The sequence below is a fragment of the Convolutriloba macropyga genome, unplaced genomic scaffold (genome assembly GCF_964194025.1).
Source record: "Convolutriloba macropyga unplaced genomic scaffold, txConMacr16.3 SCAFFOLD_4862, whole genome shotgun sequence".
NCBI lineage: Eukaryota > Metazoa > Xenacoelomorpha > Acoela > Convolutidae > Convolutriloba > Convolutriloba macropyga.
The window spans coordinates 1-12500 of NW_027453713.1; the positions used below are offsets into that span (position 1 = coordinate 1).

Consider the following 12500-nt stretch of genomic DNA (forward strand, 5'->3'; position numbering starts at 1 on the left):
ACTTGCTTTTTTTTGTTAAGCGCAAAATTTGGCTCAGTTTTGTTTTATATGACTTTAAATGAGGAGAGTTAGACGGGTTGCTTCTCGATAGAATGATCGAATGATTGAAATATGTTATTGAAAATTTTTGCTGTACGGGAAAATTTGCGTGAAATAGAGTTAGATTGTTAGAATTATATTTTTAAATAAAAGTAACTAAACTGTTGATCCAAACAGTACCTCTCAAAATGGTTTTTAAAGTGTTTATAGTTGTATTAAATTGAGTGATATTTTGTATTCAACCAAAAAAAATGACCAGTTTTATTTTACCTAAATTTTGCTTTTAAAGCCGATAGGCAAGCAAGCCGAATTTTGAAAATGAGGTCAAGTAAGCCGAAAAATGTTGGGATACCCGCATATTAATGTGCCCCTGGCTTCGCCGCGATAATCGACCTGCGGTTTCCGGATTACTTCCCACAGCGGATGGGAGGCATGGCCATCCACCAGATGTCTAAGAATTGACGTATTTTTGTTTCTTTGGTGCATTGGAATACAATAAGCACTATAATATTATGCGCAGTGTTGATTGTAACGGTTAACGATTTACTATTTCTGATAGATTACATAACTATTACACAACTTTTGGCTTGCTTTTATGTCGGTTTACTTTTACTTCCGCTTACTTTGCGTTCACCTTCGGAAACAGAACTGCAAAAAGAATTATAAAGCTTTTTTTACATATCATGAGACTTTTTTGGCCATTTTCTATGGTGCTATAGTGGTTCTGACTACTATCATGTTTGAGCACCCTTTTAGGTTTTCGTATCTAGTAATACTCGCAAATTACTACAGCTTATAAACTGTTAGAAGAGCTCACTGAGAAACGTTGACAATTGATATACAAAAATTTGCAGTTGTCATATTTTATAGGCTGCTTCGCGTTTAACGGAAATTTTTTGGCATGCCGAGAAGATGCAAAAAGTAAAGTTTAAAACGTTTAAAACGTAAAGGGCATTTCAAATCAAAAACCATAATACTTTCTTGCCTCACTGTTTTTGTTTAGTCCACACTTCTGGTGAGAACTTGAAACTCTTTACGGAACCAGAATAAAAAATAAAAACAAAGGCGACATTAATGATCAGATTTTTATTTAATTTTGTCTGATATAAGAACTATACATCACCGAATAAGTTAATCTAAATTGTGAAACAATAAAATTTTACATCATTTAAATTTTACAGTTTCAAAAGAGTGTTTTTTGTGCGCCACATTTTCGCCTTAGAAATTCCTCTGGAAAGCCCCATAGTTTGATCAGATGCAACTTTGGCTACCTCAAATTGTTTTTTATCTTCAATTTTTGTGTTTTCAGAGAGATCTTGTTTCAAACAGAGATCAGTTGCAATTAAAGAAACAAGCCATAACAAGAAATTCAAATGATAAAATTCTACATTTAGTTGTGCTATAACACTTAGTCGGTATTACATTTTTATTAAAATGTAAACACCCAAACTGTAGCAAAACCATCCTAACAAAAAGTCAGCAAGAAATTAATTGCCGCCCATTGATTGGTCGTTATGTCTAGACCAGCGTGAACTCTGGAGATGTCTTGGATCACAAAAAAAACCTGAAAAATGTTCTGGAACTTCTCTAATTAGAGATTGTTTTGGTCTGATCAGAGATCAACTCGAGAGCACATTAAAAAGACAGATTTGGAACACACGAGAGAGTATGCTCAGAGAGATTTTTAGAACGTCATGTTAAGCTAATTTTTTAGGTTTAAACGGACAACTTCTGCAATAGAAACCCAAAAGAACAAAAAATGTACATTTTAAAATGGTATAATGATGTGTGTCTGATTGAAATCAATATTTAATTAGTAAAACTTAATCGGATATGGATGAAGAAACACATGATTGCAAAAATCTTATGTAAAATTGAATGTATTGACTAAAATGTTAATCTGATAACAGAATTCCCACTTTAGACATTGGTTTGGATCAGGGTCGCACTCTAGTCTGGAAATGGTCTTGAGTGTGTCTGACCTGAGGTAACTTTGGTCTGGGATAGCCTGATCAGAGGTGGCGCACTTCATTCTGATGTGACGTAGATTTAAGCACAATACGAGCGCTGAATATATTTCAAGCTAATAACAGTTGAGTCAGAGGTCATTTACACTATGGCACAGCTAGTCTGATCAATCTGGGATAATAATGCAATTCAACTGCGGTCGTGATAATGGCTCAATGGTGGGGTTGAAACAAGAGTAGATGCAAAATATGCAAACCAAGCGTGTCGTTGGTGTCCAGTTTTGGGTTTATAAAGAATAGGGCGATGTAGATTGGGATGGCAGAACATGCAGTGAAGAAGAGAAAAGCCCACGAGACCAGAATCAACACCCGAGTGATAGCCGATTGACGAGACGACTTGTTGAAAGTGCTCGCACTCGTTCTAAATCCAGAGAAAAAACCTTATTTTGGAATCTGTTTCCTTTTGCACCCTTCAATAACGCACAGCCGCATACCCCCCACCCCAATCACAATAAATTTACCATAATGTCAATGTGGGCTGTAACTTTCGTGTGTGTGTGTGTGTTTGTGTGTGTGTGTGTGTGTGTGCATGTGTGTGTGTGTGTGTGTGTGTAAGTGTGTGTGTGTGTGTGTGTGTGTGTGTGTGTGTGTGTGTGCGTGCGTGCGTGGGGGGGGGGGGGGGGTTGGTATATAATGCGAAAGAACCCAAAGTTTTTCTGCGTTTAGCATTAGTCTTTCTTCGCTGTTCGGCTTATTTAAATTCATTTGTTTAACAAATAGGGGTGGACATCTTTTTACAGAATATTAATTGCAGCTAGTAAATAAATTCAAATGTGCAAAAGTTCGAATACTTATGAGTAGTTATAACTTGGTACTAACTTGAGTTTGTATAATATGATGATGTTGAAGACGAACAGGAGAGAAGAGGGTAGACCACAATACAACACTGTCAGCGCATACTATAGTCAAAATAGTCAATTTGGCCTCATTTTTTATTCTTTATTTCCGTTTTTTCTTAACTCGAAATTGGGAACAAAATCACTATAAGTCTACTTGAATTTTTCAGTCCATTGTCTTCAATACTAACAAATTCTATGAAAAGTAAAACGGCAAATTTTAGGGCTAATTAAAGCATTTTTGTCCTTTTCTCGCTCTAACACTCATACATATGCATACTGTGATGGTTTCAATGAAACATCAAGAAACTTAGAAGTTTTATTAAAGTTTCAAAGAACGAAAGAAGAACTTACCTGACGAACTTTATTGCTGTGTCGAAAAGTAATGGCTACAAAACTAAACTCAATTCTAATTTTGTTTTGGCGCTATCATTATCTTATTGACCTATCAATCATATGTCAGAAGTAAATTCTCCCACCAACAGAAACCTGATTCTAACATCCACCGACCTCCAACTAATGAACTCGATTGTACCCAAGCCATATATGATTCTCATGAAATGTTGATGAAAATAAAAAATCACCTCCGGGATTCGGAGTTAAGATCTATTCACATGCCAATCATGTAAAATATTTTTAGCTAATCTAAATTTTCTCTGTATATTTTCGCATAGATAACCACTATAAATACAAGCTAATTTTTGTATATTTTCAGTTCAAAATTTAATTTAAAATTCAATTTATTGAATTCTTTGACCCGTGTTATCGACCACGACAATGGTGTCCAGACCAGCTACAGACAGACAAATTTTGGATCTACAGAATGCAGAATTAGCTACTGCGTGGATTATGTCTTTTGTGGCGAAATGTCGCGCAGAGAAGAAAGAGGACAAGGTCAACACCGATGGTACTGTACAAGACCTACAGGTAACCAATCTCTTTCTTAGTATGTGCGGGCAAGATGCAATTATTAAACTTAGGAGCTTAATGAGTCCTAGGAATTTGATAGACACTCCGTATAAAGACATCAGATTGGCGATTCAAAATTATATTTCTCCTAAAGAGAGAGTAGTAACGGCAGAAAAAGCTAAATTTCTGTCCGCAATCCAAGGTGTAGGGGAGTCAGACGACAACTTCCTAGCACGTCCTAGAGAGGAAGCACGCTATTGTGACTTCGAAAAATTGAAAACAGCAGCCAATCCCGAAGAGGAGTTAGTAAAAATAAAGTTTATCTCAGGTTTGAGGGACCCTGAAGCATAACTTAGACTACTAGACGGTATTAAAGCAAAACCAGCAATGTCGGTTACTGAAATGACCGAGAGTTTACAGATCAGAAGTCAAGCAATGGCTTTTGCAAGTTCTTCATCAGGTAATAAGCCCTTTACGGTGAAAGAAGAAGTTGGGTTCAACTTCAAAAAGACTTTTCGAAAACCAAATGAAAAAATTACGGCTAATAAAAGCAACAACATGTGCACTAGTTGTGGAGTTAAGCCAAACTCTAGTAGACCTTGTCCAGCGCTAAGTAAGAAATGTAACACCTTTGAAAAGGTGGGACACTTCTCAAAAATGTGTAGAAGCAAACCCCAACCAAATTCAGGTAAGTACAATAAACAGAATAACTTTTGCGAAGAAGAAAATGTTTCTTCAAAGCAAGCATCTCCAGCATCGGAGATGGGAATGTTTTATACTAAAGAACAAATCTTTGGCATGTCTGTGACATGGGAATATATCTCAATAAATAACTGCAAAGTAAAAATGCAAGTAGACACAGGTGCAGATAGCACAGTGATACCATCAAAAATATGGACTGAGCTTGGTAAACCTCAGTTGGATGGTAAGATACGACATCTCGAAGCTTATGATGGTCATCAATTAACGCTTCTGGGATCACTTACTTGTGACGTTGAGTGGAACGGAAGCAGGCTCACTCAAAAACAACTTGCAGTTATGCAGTCTGATAAAGAATTTGGACTACTTGGTAGAGACCTTCTACCCAGGCACGGCGTGAACAACATCACAGCCGAGCACCTACCTGCTGTGAAGGGTTACAAAGATCATGTGAAGTTGATACCAGGAACACAGCCAATGTTCTGTAAAGCCAGAAAAATACCTCTACCTCTTCAAGACAAGGTCACAGAGAAGCTGGAACAAATGGTCAGACAGGGCATCCTTGATCCGGTACAGCCAGGAGGAGTCACTAATGCATCTCCAGTGGTGTGGCAGAGAAAGAAGAGTGGAGAACTGAGACTTTGCGTGGACTTGAAAGTGCACATCAATGGCAAGGTCATGGATGAGGACTACCCAATACCAGACATGGAGACGATCTTCCATAACCTATGTGGGGCCTCATACTTTGGCAAAATTGACCTCTCAGATGCCTACTATCAAATTGAACTTGAAGAAGAAGCAAAAGATATATGCACAATCAACACATCTCAGGGACTGTTCAAGATGTGCCGACTACCTCAGGGAATAAAAAACTCTTCTTCAATCTTCCAGAATTGCATCGAATCAACACTCAAAGGAATTAAAGGTGTTGCGATCTTTCAAGACGATGTATTGGTGTATGGAACTACCAAGGAGCAGTTCGACAAGAGAACTCTTGCAGTCAAGAGTCGACTACGTGAGAAAAACTTTACTATTAATGAGAAGAAATCTAACTCAAAACCAGTCGATAGCATTAGTTTTTTGGGATACTCCATTTCAAAGGAGGGAATAGCACCAGATCCCAAACATGTTGAAAAAATAAAAAATGCAAAAGCACCAACTAACAATAAACAACTCGAATCGTTTGTTGGGCTAGCTAATTTTTACGGAAGAATGAAGCCTGATTTTGCAACAAAAATGCTACCTTTAAATAACATGAGAAATAGCGATTTCTCATGGGGCAAAATGAAACAAAAAGACTTTGAAGAAATAAAAAATGAATTATGTGCTAACCCACTAGTACAGCCGTATAGTCTACAAAAAGAAGCAATAATTACTACTGACGCCTCTGAAAAAGCCATTGGCGGGGTTCTTTCGCAAGAAGGACATCCAGTCATATTTGTATCGACAAAATTGACTCCAGCGGAGCAAAACTACTCGAACATAGAGCGGCAAGCACTGGCAATTGTCTTTGTGGTCACAAGATTGAAGCAATTCTTTCTTGGAAGACGATTTACCCTACAGACTGACCACAAACCACTCAAATATCTCTTTGCACCAGACGAGGAGATCCCGAAGACAGCATCAGCGAGAATCACAAGATGGGCAATAGCTCTAATGGGCTTCGACTATGAGTTGAAGTACACACCAGGGGAGCAGATACCCCATGCAGATGCTTTGAGCAGAATGGATGTTGACGAAGACGAATCCGACAACGATTGAGTGCGCTTCGCAATTAATAACATCTACTTCGCTCAGTGTGATTTGGTGACCCAAGCAGAAAACAAAACTGAACTTGGAACAAACAGACTCTTCCAGGACATAATGAAACGAATCAAAAGCGGCAATTGGAAACAATGTTCAGAAGCGGAAAAAGGATTCGAGCAACAGAAAGATGCACTTACTCTACATAATGGAATCGTCTTCAGAGGTGTTGTTCCTTTCATTCCACCCAAACTACGACACTTGGTTTTGGCAAAAGCGCATGAGACACATCCCGGAAAGAATGCAACTGAGGCATCAGTCAGAATGATAGCATGGTGGCCTGGCATTACCCAAGACGTTCAACACTTTGTTAGTAAATGCAAGAATTGTCAATTAAACAGGCCTAGCCTGGGAAAAACAGTCTCTACGTGGCCAGAAGCTGACGTTTGGGAACGGCTCCACATGGACTGGGTTTATGTTAAGGACCAAGGCAATATATTAGTAATTGTTGACGCGGGTTCTGGTTGGATAGAAGCCTTCCCCGCGGGAAACAGAACATCAGAAACATTTAAAATACATCTTAGTCAAATCTTTGCAAGATTCGGAATACCGAAAACTTTAGTATCTGATAATGGTCCCGAATCTGTAAGTGGTGATCTTAAACAGTGGTGTGAATCACTGTGAATTAAGAAAATGGAATCACCCGTTTATCATCCAAGAGCTAATGGACTAGCTGAAAGAGCAGTTCAGACAGTGAAGCGGGCACTTCAAGCGTGGAGTCCAAACCTTAATGTGTCATTTGGAGTATTCCTGCAAAGGGCACTGATGACACATCGCAACACTTCAAAGACGAGGAGCAAAACTCCAGTTGAACTCCTGTTGTGACGCAGAGTGAGACTACCAGCAATAGCAGATTTCGTCTTGTGCGAACCCCGTTCTATTCAAGGCCAACGAAAAGACAAAAACAGTTCCTGCTACCTTCATCATCAGGAAGGGCCTGAACACATCTTTCATACAGCCCGAAAACTCAGCAAGGACTATTCTAGTGAGCGACAACCAAATTGCGAGACTAGACGAGGACAATGTGAAACCTGAACCAGCAGTGGAGGAGACCATATCTCAATCAAAACCACAACCTCAGAACACAGATGTGGGACCTTCACATCAAGATGAAGCTTCTGCAGCCACATCATCTGCAGAGCACCAACAACCCGAAACCTCAGAGCCTTCACGAACATCAACCAGGAACAGAAAACAACCTGACAGATTTGGAGAACCTATACCCACAAACTTGCTTAAAAAAGGAGGGAGGATGTGATGGTTTCAATGAAACATCAAGAAACTTAGAAGTTTTAAAAAAGTTTCAAAGAACGAAAGAAGAACTTACCTGACGAACTTTATTGCTGTGTCGATAAGTAATGGCTACAAAACTAAACTCAATTCTAATTTTGTTTTGGCGCTATCATTATCTTATTGACCTATCAATCATATGTCAGAAGTAAATTCTCCCACCAACAGAAACCTGATTCTAACATCCACCGACCTCCAACTAATGAACTCGATTGTACCCAAGCCATATATGATTCTCATGAAATGTTGATGAAAATAGAAAATCACCTCCGGGATTCGGAGTTAAGATCTATTCACATGCCAATCATGTAAAATATTTTTAGCTAATCTAAATTTTCTCTGTATATTTTCGCATAGATAACCACTATAAATACAAGCTAATTTTTGTATATTTTCAGTTCAAAATTTAATTTAAAATTCAATTTATTGAATTCTTTGACCCGTGTTATCGACCACGACACATACAAACATGCCTACAGACAGAGAAAGAGAGAGAGAGGAACAGTGTAAAAATGTAAAAAAAATTATAAACGAACTCGATGAAAGTTTCTGATGTCAATGTTTTTAAAACAATCGATTTTAATTTTGTTTCAAAACATCAAAATTTTAATTTCATTCGTTACTTGCACTTGATACTGCTCCAGGAAAAAATATTGTTTTCCGCTCAAAACAAGAATTGTGTTCAGGAGAAAAGAACAAACCAGTCTGAGCAAAAAAATATTTTGGTATATCCAGTGAAAAAGAGTCTTCTTTTATGATTAAAAATTTACTTTCATAAACAGCAGAAAATTATGTTTTGAACATGCAATTGCTCCAAACAGTACAAAAGGAATATATCATGCACAAGTTTTTTCAAATCAAAAACCATAATACTTTCTTGCCTCACTGTTTTTGTTTAGTCCACACTTCTGGTGAGAACTTGAAACTCTTTACGGAACCAGAATAAAAAATAAAAACAAAGGCGACATTAATGATCAGATTTTTATTTAATTTTGTCTGATATAAGAACTATACATCACCGAATAAGTTAATCTAAACTGTGAAACAATAAAGTTTTTTATCATTTAAATTTTACAGTTTCAAAAGAGTGGTTTTTGTGCGCCACATTTTTGCCTTAGAAATTCCTCTGGAAAGCCCCATAGTTTGATTAGATGCAACTTTGGCTACCTCAAATTGTTTTTTATCTTCAAATTTTTTGTTTTCAGAGAGATCTTGTTTCAAACAGAGATCAGTTGCAATTAAAGAAACAATTCATCACACGAAATTCAAATGATAAAATTCTACATTAAGTTGTGCTATGACAATTAGTCGGTATTACATTTTTATTGAAATGTATACATCTAAATTGTAGCAAAACCATCCTAACAAAAAGTCAGCAAGAAATTAAATGCCGCCCATTGATTGGTCGTTATGTCTAGACCAACGTGAACTATGGAGATGTCTTGGAGCACAAAAAAACCTGAAAAATGTTCTGGAACTTTTCTAATTAGAGATTGTTTTGGTCTGATCAGAGATCAACTCGAGAGCACATTAAAAAGACAGATTTGGAACACACGAGAGAGTATGCTCAGAGAGATTTTTAGAACGTCATGTTAAGCTAATTTTTTAGGTTTAAACGGACAACTTCTGCAATAGAAACCCAAAAGAACAAAAAATGTACATTTTAAAATGGTATAATGATGTGTGTCTGATTGAAATCAATATTTAATTAGTAAAACTTAATCGGATATGGATGAAGAAACACATGATTGCAAAAATCTTATGTAAAATTGAATGTATTGACTAAAATGTTAATCTGATAACAGAATTCCCACTTTAGACATTGGTTTGGATCAGGGTCGCACTCTAGTCTGCAAATGGTCTTGAGTGTGTCTGACCTGAGGTAACTTTGGTCTGGGATAGCCTGATCAGAGGTGGCGCACTTCATTCTGATGTGACGTAGATTTAAGCACAATACGAGCGCTGAATATATTTCAAGCTAATAACAGTTGAGTCAGAGGTCATTTACACTATGGCACAACTAGTCTGATCAATCTGGGATAATAATGCAATTCAACTGCGGTTGTGATAATGGCTCAATGGTGGGGTTGAAACAAGAGTAGATGCAAAATATGCAAACCAAGCGTGTCGTTGGTGTCCAGCTTTGGGTTTATAAAGAATAGGGCGATGTAGATTGGGATGGCAGAACATGCAGTGAAGAAGAGAAAAGCCCACGAGACCAGAATCAACACCCGAGTGATAGCCGATTGACGAGACGACTTGTTGAAAGTGCTCGCACTCGTTCTAAATCCAGAGAAAAAACCTTATTTTGGAATCTGTTTCCTTTTGCACCCTTCAATAACGCACAGCCGCATACCCCCCACCCCAATCACAATAAATTTACCATAATGTCAATGTGGGCTGTAACTTTCGTGTGTGTGTGTGTGTGTTTGTGTGTGTGTGTGTGTGTGCATGTGTGTGTGTGTGTGTAAGTGTGTGTGTGTGTGTGTGTGTGTGTGTGTGCGTGCGTGCGTGGGGGGGGGGTTGGTATATAATGCGAAAGAACCCAAAGTTTTTCTGCGTTTAGCATTAGTCTTTCTTCGCTGTTCGGCTTATTTAAATTCATTTGTTTAACAAATAGGGGTGGACATCTTTTTACAGAATATTAATTGCAGCTAGTAAATAAATTCAAATGTGCAAAAGTTCGAATACTTATGAGTAGTTATAATTTGGTACTAACTTGAGTTTGTATAATATGATGATGTTGAAGACGAACAGGAGAGAAGAGAGTAGACCACAATACAACACTGTCAGCCCATACTATGGTCAAAATAGTCAATTTGGCCTCATTTTTTATTCTTTATTTCCGTTTTTTCTTAACTCGAAATTGGGAACAAAATCACTATAAGTCTACTTGAATTTTTCAGTCCATTGTCTTCAAAACTAACAAATTCTATGAAAAGTAAAACGGCAAATTTTAGAGCTAATTAAAGCATTTTTGTCCTTTTCTCGCTCTAACACTCATACATATGCATACTGTGATGGTTTCAATGAAACATCAAGAAACTTAGAAGTTTTATTAAAGTTTCAAAGAACGAAAGAAGAACTTACCTGACGAACTTTATTGCTGTGCCGATAAATAATGGCTACAAAACTATACTCAATTCTAATTTTGTTTTGGCGCTATCATTATCTTATTGACCTATCAATCATATGTCAGAAGTAAATTCTCCCACCAACAGAATCCTGATTCTAACATCCACCGACCTCCAACTAATGAACTCGATTGTACCCAAGCCATATATGATTCTCATGAAATGTTGATGAAAATAGAAAATCACCTCCGGGATTCGGAGTTAAGATCTATTCACATGCCAATCATGTAAAATATTTTTAGCTAATCTAAATTTTCTCTGTATATTTTCGCATAGATAACCACTATAAATACAAGCTAATTTTTGTATATTTTCAGTTCAAAATTTAATTTAAAATTCAATTTATTGAATTCTTTGACCCGTGTTATCGACCACGACACATACAAACATGCCTACAGACAGAGAAAGAGAGAGAGAGGAACAGTGTAAAAATGTAAAAAAAATTATAAACGAACTCGATGAAAGTTTCTGATGTCAATGTTTTTAAAACAATCGATTTTAATTTTGTTTCAAAACATCAAAATTTTAATTTCATTCGTTACTTGCACTTGATACTGCTCCAGGAAAAAATATTGTTTTCCGCTCAAAACAAGAATTGTGTTCAGGAGAAAAGAACAAACCAGTCTGAGCAAAAAAATATTTTGGTATATCCAGTGAAAAAGAGTCTTCTTTTATGATTAAAAATTTACTTTCATAAACAGCAGAAAATTATGTTTTGAACATGCAATTGCTCCAAACAGTACAAAAGGAATATATCATGCACAAGTTTTTTTATTGGACGTGTAAAACAAGGCTAATTTTACTTTAATCTAAGAGAAAGAATTTGCTCGATAAAAAAATGTTCATCTTTGGAATAGAGTTGTCTGCATTAAAGATGTTTGTTGAGTGAAAAGGGAGAATTAACAGATAAAACAAAGAGGAATAGGTGTACATTAATGTACAATTATGTGTCAAACATTTTAACCGAAAACAAAAGATGACCGAAACTGCGATTGTCTGTAGAGATTGTCATTGGTCAATATGTGGCGACCCATTACAATCTCTTAGTATAGGCACAGCGGGACGACAAACTCATACACAAAAATTTGCACGCCATTTAACAACGTAAGGACTCTGAGGCAAGTTTGTTTTCACCTTTATTCGACCACGCAATTTAAGTTTTGACCTCATCGTCGACCGTTATCGAAAACAAAAGAAAAGCGAAACTATGGAATAGATTGAAAGCTTCCTTAAAGAGTTATTTGAAATTTGTAATTTTGCAAATAGAGAGGAAGATATCATAAACAACCGTTTCATCACGAAAATGCCGATGACGATATTGAAAAGGAATTGAAACCACAAAAAAATTGAGTATTGCAGAGAGTACTGAAATATAAAAAAGATATAAAAAAGATTTTTTTCCAATTATCTTTTATTTCATTTTTTAAGGAATCGGATCTACCACTTCTTCTTCCATAAAATTCGAGCTTTGATTTTAGTGCTGCATTAGCTAAACGAAGCTCTTATTTTACAGAACAGAACTTTTTTAAACAATTTTTTTTGGTACATAATAGGCCAAAAAGAGGTACAGGGCTTCTAAATCTCTCTTACTAAAACAAATTTTACCTCAACTACTCAGAAATCTTCTTTCCGGACCTAATCTACATTTTTTTCGTGTCAACTGTTCATTCAAAAGTTTTCCTTGTTCCTCTTTTCAATTTCTTCAATAGATGGAACCTCAAATCTGAATTAAAAATAGACTCAGAGAACTGCAAATTGATGCT

The 12500-nt window shown here is 36.7% G+C and overlaps 2 protein-coding genes across 2 annotated transcripts in view; both read right to left on the reverse strand.

Moving 5' to 3' along the window:
• Window positions 1-2263: 2263 nt before the first annotated feature.
• LOC142358494 (uncharacterized) lies at window positions 2264-9740 on the reverse strand (the record flags this gene model as incomplete). Its single annotated transcript, XM_075409890.1, has 3 exons — window positions 2264-2427; window positions 2886-2965; window positions 9723-9740. Coding segments are annotated over 3 exons (262 nt in total), but the record flags the coding sequence as incomplete, so codon positions are not given.
• A 1-nt stretch (window position 9741) lies between these two features.
• LOC142358496 (uncharacterized) overlaps window positions 9742-12500 on the reverse strand; it is a gene marked incomplete at its 3' end in the record, with an annotated part of 3599 nt that continues 840 nt past the window's right edge. Inside the window, exons 2-3 of the mRNA XM_075409891.1 lie at window positions 10323-10402; window positions 9742-9886 (exon numbers count right to left, since the gene is read on the reverse strand). Coding sequence (XP_075266006.1) covers window positions 9742-9886; window positions 10323-10402 — 225 coding nt within the window. The remainder of the gene's footprint in view (window positions 9887-10322; window positions 10403-12500) is intronic.